Genomic DNA, 17,090 nt, shown 5'->3' with positions numbered 1-17,090 from the left:
GCGTGTCACTCCAGGGAAACGGTGCTGCCCCTGCTGTGCAGTGGCCCAGACGTCCTCCCCAGGGGAAGAGGCGGGCGGACAGCTGTGCCTAGGGGACTGGCTATGTACCAGGGACTGGAGCGCTCCGCCCCTCCCTGATTCCACTGCCAGGTCGCAGACACCGTGAGCAGCCATCACGCGCCCCCGACCCCGCTCCATGACCACAGCAGCAGGAACGCCCACCGGCAGAGCTACCAAGAGCTTAAGAGCCGAAAGAGCAGAGGCGCCTTCCCAAGGTCGCGGTGGGCCCTGCCTATCAGGGAGGTGCCTGCGGGCACTGGGGTGCCCCCACTTGGAACGGGCTTGGGCAGACTCAGAAACAGCCCCCACGCTGCACCCAGATCAACCGGAGGGCACGAGCCCTGTGGCGCTGGGGCTGCCCAGACCCTGGCTGAATGACAAGCCACCCCGACCCAAGAGCAGGTCCCAGGAAGCCAGGCTTACAAGCACGGCGACACACATCCCAGGAGGTCCGGAGGACGCCGCTCAGGTCCAAGGCTGCGCTCTCGGGAGAGATGCGAGGGGGAAACCATGCACTAGTCCCTGGTTGCACGGGGCAAAAAGGTAACCCCTGAACCATGATAGTGTCCTCCACAACACAGACGCACACACATGCACACAGTGGTTCAGGGCAAAAGTCTGACTGGCCCAGGGGCCGAAACACCACCTCTGGCCAAAAAGTGGCTTCTGCTAACCCAAGAGTAACCCCTAAGTAGTCGGGCTAAAAGATTTAAAGAAAAAATCTGAGTGGGGAATCAGAGGCCACACCAACACACGATGCAGGGAAATCGACTTCACAGGGTTAGCTCAGCCATGTCACTCACCAAGTGAACGAACCCCCCAGCAAACCACACCAACTCCCCAGGGAGGCGCTGCTGTAACGTACGACCTAAATGTCCAGTCAACAAACAGCCGAGACACACAGAGAAACGGGCAAGCGTGATGACTACGTGGGGGAAGGGCAGGCAACGGAAGCCACTTCTGAAGCCTCAGACGATGGGCTTGGCGCACAAAGGCTTTAGAGCAGTGTCATTGTGAGGCTGGAGGAGGACTCAGGAGGCAGGAGGGCACGGTGGCTATAAGCAGGAGGTCCAGAGGGGGACCTGAGCAGCAGAGCAGGTGACACAGAACCCTAGAAGCTTTTATTATATTATATTATATTGCTCTAGAAACTGTGAGCCCTGTCGTAAGTGCTGGCTCACAAATACTGGTGACAGTGCCCAGGCTCCACGTAACGCCTGTGGGCCAGTAAGGCCAGCTTACAGCCATGGCATAGCGGGCTCCCCGGCACCACGGAAAGTGCTCCATGAAGTTCACGAGCAAGCCCAGAGGTGACTCTGTGCCAAGGGACTTGTGGGACTGGACAGACTGGACAGTGCCTGCCCTCAGGCGGTTCCTGCCTGCTTTAGAACAGCTCTGAACTTAGCAGAGAAACCACCAGTTAGCCTGGGCCAAGGGCTGCGAGTCTCCTAAATGCCCAGAGAGCCCTGCACCAGTCTCTTCCACAAGACTGAACTCGAGACCATGGCACGGGTGCTCAGCTTTTCCTTGCGTCCTCAGAGCCTAGCACATTTAACTAGAGCTTACATTGCATATTGACAGCAGCATTACTTCCAGCACAACCTGGAAAACAAAAGAGTAAAAGCAGGGAAGTGGACAGAAAAAAGAGGAGTATCCAGAGCTTAGAGTTTTAAAAATCATGTTTTTGAAAATACATGGGTATGGGAGGATGCCAACAATGAATTAAACGGCAAAGGTCACTAAACAATATAAATACGATCTCAGTTATTGAAAAGCACGTGGGAAAAAGAAGGAGGTATTGAAAAAAGACTGGAAGGAAATGCACCGAACAGTAACTGTGGTTTTCTGTAGGGAGTTAGATGGTGGGTAACTGATTTTCCAAATCTTCTCTAACGGGCATGAGTAACTTTCACAATCACTACGTGAGAGGTTACTTTTCAAAGATGAAGGAGCAGTAACTGAGGCCAGCGCAGACAGGCGGGCCTTCTAGATGAGGCAGGACTTGGCGCCCTGAGGGACAAGTAGGCAGAGTCAGCAGCTCTGGGTGGCCAGCAGCACTGAGCCTCTACTAGGGGTGAGCTTTGCGCAGCCCTGCTGGGTACTGCCATCTCCCGGAGAAGGAAGCAAAGCGAGCCAGTTCCCTCTGTCTGGAGCCCTCCAAAAGCTTCCCACTGTGGCCAGAATAAATTCAAACTCCAAGCGTGGCCTGCAGCTCTCACAGTCAGGCCCATGCCTCCCTTCCACTCACGTACTGTCCCCACAACGAGATCTCAACAAGCGTTCTTTCAGGCCTTGGAACCACTTCACTTTTCCACCTCAGGACCTTTGCACTTGCTGGTCCCGCTGCTCTGAGATCTTCTCAGATGGGAAGACTGCCTCCTTCTCATCAGTGACATTCAGGGTCAGAGTGGCTGTCCCCAGCACCCAATCTGGAGCAGCCTCCCCGACCCACCCCGGTTACATGCCTGCTTTATTTTCTCCAGGGCACTCTCCACTTTCCCACTTGATCTACATGATCTGCTTTTTGTCGTACTTTCCCCCTCAACCCCGCCCCCCGCCAGTGGAATGTAGTATACTCATCCAGTGATAGCTCCAGCAGATGGTTTGCGCGCCAGAAACACTTGATAAAGGAAGAGCTGAGAGCCGGCTTGCCCGGACCCGGGGGATGTAAGCCTGGGGGGCACCTCCTCCGGAAGGACTTCTCTGATCAGTGCTGGTCAGGGCCCTGCTCCCGGAGCCTGGGGCTTCCTCCCTCACACCCGGCACGGCTCGGGCCGGTCGCCCCGTCCGACGTCCCCTGCCCTGGAGGCACGGGGGGTGGGGCGGGCACTTACACAGTGAGCTCCGTCACCCCGCGGGCCGCGATCGCAGGCTCGGCACAGGCCCGGCCTCGCAGGCGCCGAGCGGCGAGGGCGCAGCGTCCGGGAGGGCTTCCTGGAAGTGGCGGCCAGTGCCAGGGCGAGCGGGGACTAGAGGCGGCTGGAGGCTGGGCGAGGGGCGGCGGCGCCGGACCAGCCGCACGCGGGCGGGGGCCGGAGGTCCGCTCTTGTGCGGTAACAATAATGGCAGCTGTCACCCGGCGAGGGGAGGCAGCGAGGGGCCCGCCCGCCCGCCGCGCTTACCGTCTCCGAGGCCGGCTCCCCGGTGCCCAGCGACATGGCGGCGGCGCTGCCCGATCGCCCCCGGCCGCTGCGGCGCGGCCGTCCGTTTCCCGGGCTCCGCCGGCCGCCCGCCTGCCGCAGCCTCCGGGCCAGCCCGCGCGCCCGCCGCGCCCCCGCTGCCATGGCAACCGCGCCGGCCGCCGAGTCCCGGATGTGGCCGCGTCGGGCCGACCGTGCGCGTGCGACGCGACCCCCGCGGGCCGACAGACCGCGCGCGCGGAGAGCGGGGCGGGGCTGGCGCGGCGCCGCCGGCTCCAGCGCTGCCCTGCGAGGCCGTGTGTCACCGGAGTCGGACACTAAAAACAAGTATTTATTAGGCTAACATTGAAAGGGACAAGGGGCTTGTGCAGTGTGCACAGGCTACGAGCTCTGAATGCCTGGCGTTCAGAAAACCATCTTAGGCCCAAGGGTTCTGATATAGCCACAGGACAATAAAAAATAATTGTTTGCTTTCACTGCACTCAGTGTGCATCATGACCATCTTTAGGAACGTTAAGCTGCAAAGTTCACTTAAGTTATTAGCAAGCATAATCTGCCCTTTGTCTTCAGAATGGCCTCCAAGGGCATCGACTCTGTCCTCTTACCCTGCTTTATTTTTCCCGCCCCTGACCTTTATTATCTACAAGAACATCCCACGACTAGAATGGAAGCTCTCTGGGTCAGGGTTTTGTTTCGTTCTCGGCTGTATCTCCGTCCCTTGGAACAAGGTCTGACACATAGCAAGTGCTCAGTCAATAGGTATTTGGCACCTGGCAAGTCATATAACTTCTCTGTGCCTGTGTCCTCAGATATAAAATGGAGAAAAGGGTTGTTGTGGGGCGCAAGCGAGTTGATATCTCTGAAGTGCTTAGTGCGGTTGCCCGGTCCAGAGTGAGCGCAGCGTGACAGTGTGCATACTGTTACTTGGTGAATGAGTCTGTACGTGGGGTAGCAAGGTGTAGAGGGAGGAACGCCTGGGAGGTTATTACTGTGCTACTTTTAGCACTACGATTACCTTCCATGTCCCTCTTTTCCTCAGTTTCCTCATCTGTACAACAAAGGGGGTGAACCAGATTGTAGCCCAAGGCTGTCTCCCTGCAAGCAGGGAAGACTGAGCTGGTGAGTGGTCAGCAGCCCAGGCTTAGCCTCACCGTCGTCACCTTGTCTGCAAAGTGGAGACAGTTTTCAGGGCTTTTGTTGGCACTGGAGGAGATAACAGAGATGAAATTCAGCATGGTGCCTGGCACATGATAGCACCTCAGAAAACAGAAGCTGCCGGGTGACGCTTTGCCACCGGTCCAATTACCTGAATGGTATTTAAAACAGTAAAATTTTATTTGTTCTGAAATTATCCACTTCGCTCACTGGCGCTCCTCTGCTCTGAGAAGCCGTGTCTCCTGAGCCGGGTCAGGTAGAGTCTGACCCCCAAGTTCTGGTTCCTCATTTTTCATCTTCTGTGATGCACCCTAAGAGAAAAGGACTCCCGTGCCCTCCTTTGAGCTCCCACCAGAATTGTTTCTAAGAGATGAGTGTTATCCGCCTCTCACCTGCTTAACAAATCCCATTCACTTCCCCAGGTCTTGTCCACGTGGCACAGGAGTGCTTTCACCACCGGAACTGCCTGTTTAGAAGTACCTCTTGCTCCTCTCCCACTCCCGGGGGCTCCTCAAAGTCCCTACCTCTCCTGCTTCTGTTGTTTCACTTACTTTCTCTTCTTTAATTACACATAGTTTCGGTTTCTGAATGTCCATGGTCCACTTACAATTTTTTGACTTTACGATGGTGCAAGAGTAATACACATTCAGTAGAAAGTGTACTTGGAATTTTGAAGTTTGGTTTTTTTCCCAGGCTGGCAGTGCGTGGTAGGTTACTCCCTCGTGATGCTAGCAGCGGCGTGACGGTGGGCAGTGGCGGGGAGCCGCAGATCCCAGTCCGCCGTGCCGTCATGAGGGGAAACAACTGTACACTCACAGCCATTCCGCTTTTCCCTTTCAGTACAGTAGTCCACCAGTTACACGACATATTGAACATTTTATTGTAAAGCAGGCTTTGAGTCAGATGATTTTGCCCAGCTGAGGGCTAATGTAATTGTTCTGAGCAAGTATAAGGTAGACTAAGCTAAGCTATGATGTTCAGTGGGTTAGGTGCATTAAATGGGATGAGACCCCACGGTAAGCCGAGGAAGACCTGTTCAGACAGAACACGTGTTCCACCCCGCAGGAACTTTCCTTCGCTGGCTCTAGTAGCCTTGGCGAGCTGGCTACGCCCCTTCGCGCACGGCCACGCCTTCCACCGGAAGCCCCGCCTTGGGCCGCAAAGCCTGCCGGACGCCCAAGCACGTACCATGAGCGTCCCGGTGGGGGTGATGGGTCCGGGCGACGGGCTTGGCGCTGGTCTGTCCCCCTCAGCCTGAGCTCGTTCCCCGCGCCTGGGCCCTCTGGGCTCCCAGACTGGCCTCTAGGGGCGCGTTCGCCGTTCCCCCGCCCGCCGTGTCCGTCCTCGCCCCGTCAGGCTCGGCAGGTGGCGCGGCCCGGGGCGGGGCGTGCGGCGGCTGACGAACGCGAGGCGGGTGAGGCGCGCGCGGGGGGAGGGGTTGTGGTCTCTGTGGCCAGGCCGGGGTTGGGGGTCGGGGTCAGGGCCGGGGAGCACGAGGACCCCGCGTGCGCGGCCTGGGCGCGACCTGGTGGGGGGCGGTCCGCAGGGAGGGCGCCCTCCTCCGCAAGGGCTCAGCCTGGCCGGAGATGGACAGACGGACGCCCCAGCCCGGGCAGGCCTGCTCCTGACTCCGGCACACAGACTCCCTGGCCAGCCCCACTCTCGCGAGAGCCCCTCTGACCACAGGACAGACGGGCTCCCGGGTCCCCTCCCAGGCCGGACACAAGTGACTTGCCGGCCGGGAGGCACCGGCAGTGAGTGGGCAGAGAGCCTTCTCCGCGCAGACTGCTGGCGGCAGGGTTTCACACCGACCCTTGCGTGGGGGAGGGGGCGGACGACAGACAGACACTTCCGGTCTGGACTGAGACGTCTGCCCCTCTACACGTGGCCGGCCCCAGAGCGTGCACGCACCGCTCCCTCTGGCCCACCTGCAGCCTACCCAGGCCAGCTTCATGCTGTCCTCCCTCCAGAGTCCAAGGCTGGCCGGCTTGGAGCTCCTGAGACCTCACGGTTTACTCCAGGCTCCCATCTCCGGCACCCTCACTGAGGGCTCTTGCTTGTTTTTGACAACCTCCAGTCCCACCTAAGCTGAGGCTTTACATCCATCCCAGCAGCTTGGAGTTTCTGTCTGAGAATCTCAGTCATCTGGCCTGAGGTGAAAGTTCTGGGGCCCAGGCAGGCATGGGGGCTGCCGCCGGTGACTAGGGCCTGTCAGTTCTGGCCCTGACATTTCCTTTGCAGAAACCCCCAGCCTCATCATGGACCCAGAGTGCTCCCGCCTCCTCCCGGCTCTCTGTGCTGTCCTGGTAGACCCCAGGCAGCCCGTGGCAGATGACACTTGTTTGGAGAAGCTGCTGGACTGGTTTAAAACAGTAACTGAAGCAGGTATGGGTGAGGGTGTCACTGTTGACTTTCCACAGAGGCCAGACAGTGCAGGGCTGCCCTGTCCTGGGGAAGGGCCGTCCATCTGGTGTCTTTCCTTCGTATCTTCAAGATTCCCCCTGGCTTTGGGGACATGGCAAACTGAGCCTGATGGGGCTTGGGCTGTAGGCCTCCTGTTTCTCTGGTCACGCTATGCGGCTGCCAAGGGCATGGACAAGCATATTTTGTTGTTTGCATTGCACTTTTTGTTTGTTTTAAGAAATCAGTTTTTCTTTCTGATTACGTAAGTAGTATGTATTCTTGAAGTAAAGTTTGGACAGCACAGAGGAGTAAAGATGAAAATTAAACCACCCCAAACATCTTTTATTTCCTTCCAGCATTTTTTCTTAGCACATCATAGAGAGATATTTTTCTTGTAAAAATGAGGTTGCACCGTAAGTACACCTTGCTGTCTTGCTTTTTCTTACCGTCGTGTGGGTATTTTCCCCGCGGACACATTGGCTTTATTGACTATGTCATTCGCTCTGTGAATGGATCTAAATTTTATAATCACTCCACTGCTGTTGACGTTTACGTTTCTAGTGGGACGGCATGGCTTTCCTTATATATTTGCTCATGTAGTGTTCTCTCGGCTGATGATTGCCGTAGGATAGATTACATGTCGTTAACTTCTGCTGCTTTTGGCTTTGGTTTACCCAGTTCTTTACTCCCGTTTTAGTTGAATAGCAGAGTCTGTCGTGTTTTCTAATAGACGCATTTGAGGCTACACATTTCTCTGAAAGTATCACTTTAGCTGCACCCTGCAAGTCTTACTGTGCAATGCTTTTGTTGTAATTTACTTTCAAATATATTTCATGCTTTTCACTGTGATATCTCTTCACCCACAAATTGCTTAAGAGAACATCTTTTAGATTTATGATATGGAGGTCACTATTGATTTCTAATTTATTTCATTAGAGTTAAAAAAATCTGTATTTTGATTCTTTTGTATCTGTTGAAGCTCTTCTTGTGGCATGGTGCGCAGACCATGTTTCACATGTTTTGTAGATTTCGCCATAGGATATTGCTTTTTGGTATTTAGTCTTCAGTTGTGGCCAGTTAGCCACATTTTAAAAATTATTTTTAAACAGCTTTCTCTGAGGAACGATTTATGTACCGTAGAACTGATCCGTTTAAAATGTGTAACTCAGCTGTTTTTAGTAAATTCACTCTGGATCCACCACCATCCCACAAACCAATTTTGTAACATTGTCGTCCCCCTTGGGAGAAACCTGGTACCCATTCACAGTGGTCTCTTTTCCTGTATCCGTTCCCCTCAGTGTTCTGCGTGATGAGAACGTCGTCTCCATCCTTGTTCCCGTTGTTAAAGCCTGCAATGTTCTTGCTAATTTGTTTGCTTCATTGTATTTGGGAGGTGTGTGGAAATCTTATACTAAGATTGCAAACTCAACAATTTTTCTTTGAAATTCTTTCCCCCCCTTTATATATTTTGAAGTTAGGTTGGGTATGTGTAGGCTTAGACTGTTATTTCTCTGGGGTTTGTTTCTGTGAGCAGCGACTTTCTTCCTAAAGCTCTGATAGTGTTTCTGTTTAAAAGTCAGTTTTGTCTGACATTCTTCTTGCTGTTCCCAGCTGTATCTTTTCACCCTTTACTCTGGCTTTCTGTGTTGTCAAGCTTCATTGTTTCTTATCAGCCTTATGTTGCCAGCCTTTGGTTTTTAATGTAATCTGAGCAGCTCTTTATTGTAACAGACAACTTGATCTGTTTCATTTGTTGAACTTACTGGTATGTTTGAACCTGTTTTCATGATATTCTTTTTTTTTTAAGTGATAGCAAATTTATTTAGAGAGATACACATTCCATAGGCAGAATGTGGACTATCTCAAAAAGTGAGAGCAGCTTCTTTTGTATTTTTAAAACCTTTCCCGTTCATTATTGTTGCTCCTTTTACCTCCTTTTCTGCCCTCCATTGGATCAATAAAACTTTTGTTGTTTCAGTCTTTCTTCCTCTGGTTTTAAAGTTATGCATTCCACTTAAGTTCTTTAGTGGTTACTCTTACACACAAACTGTATTTAAAAAGTCGAAAGTTAGTTAGAATCTCTATCCTCTGTTCCAACAACACAAGGGTCCCGAGCACTGTAACTCCAGTCCAGACAGTCTTCCATGGCTCGTTGTCTTTATTTTGATTCTGTCTTGTTCTAAGCTTCTTCAGAGTTACTTATTTTTAATTTTTAAAGTCAGTGCTTTTTTAGATTTGCCCACATGTTTACTGGTTTCTTTGCTCCTTGCTTTTTTCTTTTTCACTGTTCTTTTTCCTTCTTACTGAGCCATAGTCCTTTCTAAGGGCCTCTCTGTGGAAGCGCTCGGAGCCCTGCCCCGGGTCGCCGGCTCCCGCCGGCCCGTCTGTGGTTGCGCGCGGACGTGTCAGGTGCCGGGTCTGGAATCAGGGCCTGCTTGCTGTGCCCGTTGCTTTGGAGCTCAGTGTAAGAGAGAGGCGTCCATCGGAGAGGTGAAGCCTGCCTTCTGCTTTAATTTGCGTCTCTTTTACATGATGTGCAAGGCAGAGCGTCTTCGCAGGTTTCTGGTCATTTGTATTTCCTGTCCACGTCCCTTGCTTGTCGTTGAGGTGTCGGCTTGCGAGTTTGTCCCCTCGTTGAATTAAAGTCACCGTCCTTTGTTGCAGTTTTGCAAACATTTTCTCCCAGTTGGACTGCTCAGTTGAACCTGAGAGAAAGGGTGTCTGGGAGGTGACAGGAGAATGGTCCCCCAGGGAGGCAGGCACTGCGCCCCGGTGACACGCTGCCTGGCTGCGCCTGCCTCCAGGGCCCAGTCTCCTGTTGCTGCAGGAGAACCCTTGCCTGGTGGAGCTGCTGTTCCGCGTGCTGAAAGCCCACGACCCGCATCCCAGAGTCCTCTCCTTCTCACTCCGCCTCGCAGGGCTGTTTGCAGCCCAGGAAGACTGCTTCCAGTATCTTCAGGTGAGCCTGAGTCGTCCCTCTCAAGGCCTGCTGTGGCTTTAGAGGCTTGACAGGCTGCAGGCTGCCCTTCAGTCTGGCGGTTGGCCCCCTGTGTGCGGGGACGAGGGACACCTGCAGGTTCAGGCTCTGCGGGGCAGTGGCAGGGTGCCCTCCCATCCTGCATCCGTGGTGCTGGCTTGGCCTCCTGCCCCTTCACAGACTCCCGGGGGATCTGGCAGCCCCCGGGTTTGCTACTCACTGTTTTGAGACCTCTGTGGTGAACAAGAATCTTGGGCACATGACGGGAAATGAGGACAGTGCATGACTGTACCATGGATGTCCATAAGCCAGGGGGGGTTGACTGAAGAGTTAGTCACTGCCAGCTAGGGGTCAGCTTCATGGGGGCGGTGGGCTCATAGCTGGGTCGTAAGGGGTTTGAGCAGTGGTAAGTGCAGGGCAAGCCTGATACATGGGGCATGTTGGGGAATCTGGGGTGGGGGACACCTGGAGGAGGGCAGGGGCCCTGGAAGACCCCACTTCCCAAGTGAAGAGCCCAGTAGGCTGTGGGGACCTTTGGGGGTCCTTGAGCACAGGATGTCCTGGTGAGAGGGGGGCCTTTGGCACCGTAGTTGGTGGACCATTTGGAGGAGGGGTTTTTGAAGTGAACTGTGACAGTTGGTGAGCCTTTCTGTAAAACCCAATTCTCCAGAAGCTCTTTTCCCATCAGTTGGTTCTGGTGGCCACCTGACACCTCCCAGAAGCACAGCTGCCCACAGGCACTTTGTGTGGGCAGCTCACGAGAAAGGTCCCCCAGAGAAGTGCTCTGAACCAGCTCTGAACAACAGAAAAGCCATCTCTGATCTGCGGAACTTCCCCAGGTTACCCCTTCCTCCTCTGTTTCCCAGCAGGGGGAGTTGCTGCCCATGCTCTTCGGGGAGGCGGGGCCCCTCGGAGGGGCCGCCTGGACCGCCCCCACAGTGCGCAGTGGGTGGCTGCAGGGCCTGCGCTCCCTGGCCCAGCACCCCAGTGCCCTGCTCTTCCTTGCTGACTGTGGTGAGTGCCCCATCTGCCCCTCCTTCAGCCTCTGTCCTCACTCTGCCTGATGCTGTGTGACTTCAGGGAAATCGCTGCACCTTTCTGGGCCTCGTGCTCTAAACGTGAAAATGGCTGTGGTATCACAGGGCCGTTGTGGGGAACACTCAGGGTAACCAGGGGTTGGAGGCCCCTCAAGGGTGTGTGGTGCCCTGTGGCTCATTGGTCGGACCCAGCAGCTGGGGTGGCTTTGGAACTGACTGGAAAGAATCAAAAGTGGCCAGACTTCTAAAGCCCCTCGCACATGAACCCTCCGTTCTGGTTCCTTTGCCTCTGAGCAGAGGGGAGGCTGGGCCTCTCTCGGAGCCTCCGTGGTGCGTGGCATTTGAGCTCTGGCCGTGAGGTTCTGAAATCCAGTGCTTAAAGCCGCTCAGTGGTTTCAGCGTCCCTGCTGTCCACTGTGGACTCACTTCCAGCTGAACCTTGTTTCTTTCCCTGCCCCTTGTCCCCTCCCCCAGGTGCTGTTGACACCATCTTCTCCCTGCAGGGAGATTCCAGCCTGTTTGTGGCCTCAGCAGCTGGACAGCTCCTGGTGCACATCCTTGCCTTGGCGATGCAAAGCCCAGCCGAGGGACATCCCAGCCCCCAGGGGTGTGACTGGCCAGCGTGTGCCCAGAAGATTGTGTGTCACGTCGAAGACTCCCTGCACTCCACAGCCACCCCGCAGGTCACGCAGGCCCTGAACGTCCTGACCACCACGTTTGGGCACTGCCACGGCCCATGGACACAGGGCCTCTGGGTGCGGCTGAGCCCCCTCGTGGCCTGTCTGCTCGAGAAAGACCCCATCCCAGCCTCACACTCGCTCATGGATCTCCTCCTCAGTGTGGCCCGGTCAGGCCCCCGGGGTGCAGCTTTGGGGGGGGGTGCGGGCAGGACTGGGGGGGCTTGTTTTCCTCGGGAAGTTTTACACCTGGGGCCATGTCTCATCAGCTCCCCAAGAACGCTGCCTTGAGTAGAGGGAATGCCAGAGGATTTCAAAGCCTGCACAGCTGGGGTGGGCCTCCCGTCTCAGCCAAGCACGCCGGGCCACAGCAGTCCCGCTGGGCACCGGTGGGCTTTGGCGGGCTGGATGGAGGAATAACATTTTCTTCCTGGGTCCTCTCCTGCAGTTCTCCTGTGGGGAGTTCTGACTGTGGCCTGTGGGAGACTTTGGCACAGACTCTGAGCCATCTGAGCCCCATACAAGCAGGGCCTCTGGCTTTAGGGATCCTGAAACTGCAGGACTGGTAAGGATTGGGGTTCACCTTCCGTGAGGCAGGCAGAGAGGTCAGAGAACTTCAGGGGAGCTCCTGGAACCAGGGCTCAGTCAGGCGGCTGTCCAGGGCATGGCCAGGCAGTGCGTGGATGGTCACCAAGGCACTGGCACACATTGTGTCTTCTGTACTCTTAGTGGCAGAATAACTTTTTCATTGGCTCCGCAGAGATAGAAGGGACTCTTGGAGCAGCCCTGCTCAGTGTAGGGCTGGGTTCGTACCCAGGATCTGCTTAGCTGTCTTCTGACCCCTCCCTGGTGGCCTCAGCTTGTGGATCCTGGGCCTCCCAGGGCTGTGGGACAGCGGAGGGGGGCCCAGCAGGCAGGAGTGGTGGGACAGCTTCCCAGAGGGCAGGGTGTGTGTGCCCTTCCTGGAAGAGGGTGCGGGGTCCAGAGGGGTGAGAAGGGAGAGGGAGTCATTCCAGGGCTCCGTGTAGAGGACAGCCGGTCCTGTCGGCCCGGGCCAGGTGGCGTGGCCACGGGACCCGCTCGCTGGCGTGCTGCGGGTGTGGGGCAAGCCCGGATCTGGGCTCCAGGGTCTCCTGATGTTCAGTGAGAGGGAGTGGTCCGAAGGGGAAGGGAAGGGTTGGGCAGCCGACTTGGGAGGAGAGTTCTGGGCCAGCTTAGCCTCCCAGCCACCCCAGGCCCAAGCACGGCGGCGAGAGCGTGTTCCAGAGTCTAGGAAGGGATATCAGCCCTGGGGGTACTCCCGGGAGGTGGGGCAGCCCGACCCCTTGGCCAGGGCAGGCGCTGCCCATTGGAGTGGGTGTGGCCGGGCCTTACCGGGGCTCCTCCTGGGACCTGGGCCGTGCTTTCTAGCAGCTCCTGTGGAGTCCCTGTGCCAGTGATGTGAGTGCTGGTCAAGGTGCTTACAAGGAAACTGTTTCTCAGGGGAGTGTCCAGAGCCCCAGCCCCAGCCCCTTTGCCCCAGACCTGCTGGGGCTGTTAGGAGGGCAGCCAGGTCACCTGCAGGTGGGGGCAGCACTCACCATGTCCTCTGTTGCCAGTCCACAGGCACTGAAGACCCAGGCCTTTGGTGTCCTCCTCCAGCCCCTGGCCTGTGTCCTGAAAGCTGCTGCTCAGTCCCCTGGACCTCCAGGTAGGCTGCTTGGGGGAAGGGTGGGCAGGCACAGGAGGGCAGGACCCTGGAGTCCTGAGCACGTCCGTGGGGCCGGGGCAGGCTGATGGGCAGTGGGGTACCTGGCTCGCCGCCTCACGTAAGAATGAAGGTGGCGGAGGTGTAGGCTGTCGTTCCAGGTGTGAATGCCGCTCATGTCTTCATGGCCTGGAGTTACTGGGGCATCATCTGAGGTGGCTCCCAGAGAGGTCAACCTTTGTCCCCTACCCCAGGCCCTGGCAGTCGGTGGTGGTTCTCAACCCAGAACGGGCTCATGGGCCTGCCACTCGTCCTCCCAGACTGTCTGGGTTCTGTGCAGGGGGCTGGGTGTCCTCTCTTGTGCCTTGTCTCGCTTCACGAGGGTGGAGGAGTAGAGAAGGGACCCGGCTGTGCCTGGTGGCCCCGTGTGAGCATGGAGGCAGGCCTCCTAGCCAGTGGGAGCTGGCCTGGGAACACAAAGGACAGGACTCCGTTCACGAGCCTTGCAGACAGGTTCAGACTGCAGCTCCAGCCAGCTGGACGTCATCCTGGACGAGCCACCTGCTCGGAATCTCTGGTCCTGGTCCCAATCTCTGGTGTGGATCAGTGGCCGGTGGTTAGGCCTGCAGCAGCCACACAGGAGGTGCCCACTAACCAGGAGCTGTTTCTGGTCGGCCTCCAGGTTTTCCAGAAGGGGCCACAGGCGACTCGATGACAGTGGACACGTTTCTCTCCTCCAAGTCGGCTTGTGTGGGTCTCCTGTGCCAGGCCCTGGCCCACCTGGAGCTGCTGCAACTGCTGGTGGGTGTGGCCCTGGCCTGCGTCCACCCCGGCAGTGGGACTTGCGGCCGCACTGACTCTCCCTCCCCTCCCAGCCCCAGCGCCCCTCGCCCTGGCCCCAGGCGCCCCTGCTTCGGGCTGCGGTGGCAATACTGCGCTTCTGCAATGGCTCAGCAGCCCCCACCAGTGACGTGGGGGGCCACCTGTGTGCGGTCCTGGCGGGCTGTGTCCGGGTCCAGCGAGCGGCCCTGGATTTCCTGGGGACGCTGTCTCAGGGGACGGGTAAGTGAGGCTGCCTTCTCTTGTACAGCTCAGTCGGGTAAGCCCTACAGCTGCTCAGAGACGTTCCTGAGGCTGCTGTCCTCTCATGTCTCCTTGGGGGCGGGGCTGGCATTCAGCTGACCACTGGCTCCTGTCCCCTGCTTTCCTTGGATTGACATGCTCCTGGACTGAGGAGGCCCCAGAGTGGGAGGTTGGGTGCTTCATCCATCCACGTCTGTCTCAGGCCCCCAAGAGCTGGTGACGCAGGTGTTTGCCGTCCTCCTGGAGTACCTCACAAGCCCTGACTCCAGCCCCACGGTACAGGTGCAGGGTTCAGGGTGGAGGGTGGGGGCAAGGAGGGAGGCAGGGGCACCCCCACAGGCCTCTTGGGGCCAGGATTGCTTCTTAAAGTGAGTTTGGACAGGCTGGTGGCCCTGGGCCTGGCATTGGTGGAGATGGAGTGAGGGGGTGCTGGGCCATGGAGAGCAGGGAGGGGGTCCAGTCTTACAGGGAATTCTCCATGAGAGATGGAAACTAGAGCCAGGCGGGCCCTACACTTAGGGTCCAAACTCTCATTGACGTTTGCTGCGAGTTATCCATTTTCATGACACTGCGGTTGAGTTGTGCTCTGTGGGTGCAGAATTAGCACCATGTGCACTGAACAGCAGTGTGGAGGTTTGGACGACAGGCCTGGCGGATTCCTGGGACTTTAAGGAAAAGGTGCCCTGAGCAGTTTCTTGTGTTCTGGTGCAGAAATTTCATCTCACTGACAGTGGGAGGTCCTGACGGGAGCCACCCTCCTCCTCTCTCTCTTGGTCTTGGATCCTAGTCCTGCTGCTTCTAGAGGCTTCTGTCTCATCAGAACGAAGCCCAGCATTCCTCTCCCCACACCCCACTTTACCCCCAGGGCAGGGGCAGGAGCGCGGGGAGGTGGGCAGGGTGAGCAGGCCAGCTCAGCCCTCCTAGCCCTGCAGCCCTGCTCTGCCCGCTCCAGGTTCTGAAGAAGGCCTTCCAGGCCACACTCAGGTGGCTCCTGGGCTCCCCCAAGGCCCCTAGCTGCTGCGACCTGGACCCCCACACCCAGTTGTTCCTCAGAGGTAACCCTGGCCCCTCCAGGGTAAACTGAGGGAGGTGTGGGGCGGAGGCGTTGGGGGCTGGACAAAGGGCGGGTGGGTGTGACGGGCTCTGACACCCCCCCACCCTCCCCCTGCTGCAGAGCTGCTCCCTGTGCTGAGGAAACGGCTGTGCAGCCCCTGCTGGGAGGCCAGGGACTCGGGCCTCGAGTTCCTGACCCAAGTGACCAGACACTGGGGAGGTAAGCGAGGGCGCTGGGCAGGAGGGGAGGCTGGCCTGGCCTTAGTGCCCCGTTGTCCCCTAGTAGGCGGGAACTCGGGCCACCCAGGCTGCCCTCGGGGAGGGAGGGGAGGCTTGGGCTCAGCCCTTGGTCACCGCTGGTTGTGGCTGTTTGGACTTCCAGGGCAGGCCGCCTTCAGACATGCTCTCCTTGCTTCAGAGGTGCCTGAGCTCACCAGGCAGCTCCTGCGAGACCCTGAGAGTTACGTCCGCGCAAGTGCAGTGACTGCCACAGGGCAGCTGTCCAGCTGGGGGCTGTACACCACCCCCACCAGCCCAGAGCACCCAGAGGTCCAGCAGGTAGGAGGCGGGTCCTCTGGCTGTGCAGCTCACACCTGGCAACCGTCCTTATGCCCAGGGAGGGGTGGGTCTGCCGCCCAGGCGTGGGCGGTCTGGGGCCAGGGCTCTGTGGGGCATGTCTCCTGAATCTCCGGCTCAGCCTTCTGGCACCCTGTTGCTTGGACGTGGTTGCCCTGGTTTGGTGGATGAGCACACGGAGGGCCAAAGGGGATGTCCCCTAAAGGAGGCAGAGCAGTTTGGGCCCCAGACCTGCCCGGCAGGGGCTTCTCAGGGCACTCCTGCTGCGCCCCAGCATGCCAGCAGGCCTCTGCCTTCCCTGGCCCCTCCCACCCCCCCCACTCTGTCCTCCAGGAGAGCCTGTTCACGGAGCTTCTGCACATCCTCTCCACGGACTCAGAGGGCTTCCCCCGCAGGGCTGTCATGCAGGTCTTCACCCAGTGGCTGAAGGACGGCCACGCTGACGTGGCTGAGGACCTGGAGCAGTTCGTGGCCAGAGTGCTGCAGGTGGCGAGCCGGGACCTGGACTGGGAGGTGCGGGCCCAGGGCCTCGAGCTGGCGCTGGTGTTCCTGGAGCAGTTGCTGGGCCATCCTGGCTCCCGCTGTCCCTATGCTGTGGCCCTGCCCGAGGCAGCCGCGCCTGCCACGCTGGCCCAGGTCCTGCAGGCGCTCTGCCGGGTACAGCTCTTTGAGTTTGCCCTCCGTGCCTTATTTGACTGTGACCGACCTGTGGCCCAGAAGTCCTGTGACCTCCTGCTTTTCCTGAGGGCCAAGGCCACTCCCTGTGGTGGCCCACAGGAGGCGGGAGCCAGCCCCGACGTGGTCTCTGTGGAGGCTGCCCTGCAGAGGTGGCAGGCAGGCGAGCAGGGTCAGCCCCTGGGGGAGCTGGAGCCTGAGGCTGTCATGGCCGTGCTGAGGTCCATGGACCTGGAGGGCCTTCGGGGTACGCTGGCCAAGAGCAGTGACCACATAGAGAAGAGCCCTCAGTCGCTCCTGCAGGACCTGCTGGCCTCTGTGGGTGTCCTGGGGGAGAATGAGGCCGACTGTTACTGAGAAGCCTGGTGGCACCCTCCGTGGACCCTGCTGCTGCGCCGTGTCCCTTCCTCGCACTGCCATCCTGAGGGCTCTAGCCTGGCCTGACTGCACATGGGATCCTCCAGGCAAGCCAGGACCAGGCAACCCCACAAGGTCAAAGAATTCCATGTTTTGTTGTATTATTGAAGTGGCTTATTTTCTACTCAAAATAAATGTCATTTGACAGTG

The 17,090-nt window shown here is 57.7% G+C and overlaps 2 protein-coding genes across 18 annotated transcripts in view; one reads left to right on the top strand and one right to left on the bottom strand.

Annotated features, from left to right (window-relative positions):
* Window positions 1-3,347, bottom strand: part of IQCE (IQ motif containing E) — a 38,253-nt gene extending 34,906 nt beyond the window's left edge. For 3 of the 9 annotated variants that reach the window (XM_072943418.1, XM_072943422.1, XM_072943421.1), the window contains exon 1: window positions 3,183-3,347. In XM_072943418.1, coding sequence (XP_072799519.1) covers window positions 3,183-3,344 — 162 coding nt within the window. In that variant the 5' untranslated portion in view covers window positions 3,345-3,347. The other 6 variants (XM_072943419.1, XM_072943420.1, XM_072943424.1 and 3 more) reach the window with 5 other exon arrangements.
* A 2,183-nt stretch (window positions 3,348-5,530) lies between these two features.
* Window positions 5,531-17,090, top strand: BRAT1 (BRCA1 associated ATM activator 1). Of its 9 annotated transcripts, none has more exons than XM_072943409.1 (15): window positions 5,662-5,769; window positions 6,326-6,510; window positions 6,597-6,740; window positions 9,563-9,717; window positions 10,602-10,749; window positions 11,247-11,619; window positions 11,898-12,014; window positions 13,048-13,139; window positions 13,819-13,937; window positions 14,012-14,198; window positions 14,422-14,501; window positions 15,172-15,274; window positions 15,394-15,492; window positions 15,655-15,830; window positions 16,182-17,090. In XM_072943409.1, exons 3-15 carry the CDS (start codon window positions 6,614-6,616, stop codon window positions 16,878-16,880), a joined length of 2,475 nt encoding a protein of 824 aa, XP_072799510.1. In that variant the 5' UTR covers window positions 5,662-5,769; window positions 6,326-6,510; window positions 6,597-6,613; the 3' UTR covers window positions 16,881-17,090. The 9 variants fall into 9 exon arrangements, with proteins under 9 accessions (XP_072799517.1, XP_072799513.1, XP_072799512.1 ...); XM_072943410.1 differs by having other exon boundaries at window positions 5,712-5,769; window positions 6,433-6,510; XM_072943416.1 differs by lacking the exon at window positions 6,326-6,510 and having other exon boundaries at window positions 5,531-5,769; window positions 14,422-14,495.

The sequence above is a fragment of the Vicugna pacos genome, chromosome 18 (genome assembly GCF_048564905.1).
Source record: "Vicugna pacos chromosome 18, VicPac4, whole genome shotgun sequence".
NCBI classification, from domain to species: domain Eukaryota; kingdom Metazoa; phylum Chordata; class Mammalia; order Artiodactyla; family Camelidae; genus Vicugna; species Vicugna pacos.
Note: the sequence above shows the minus strand (reverse complement) of the source record. Positions and strands in the feature narration are given on the sequence as shown.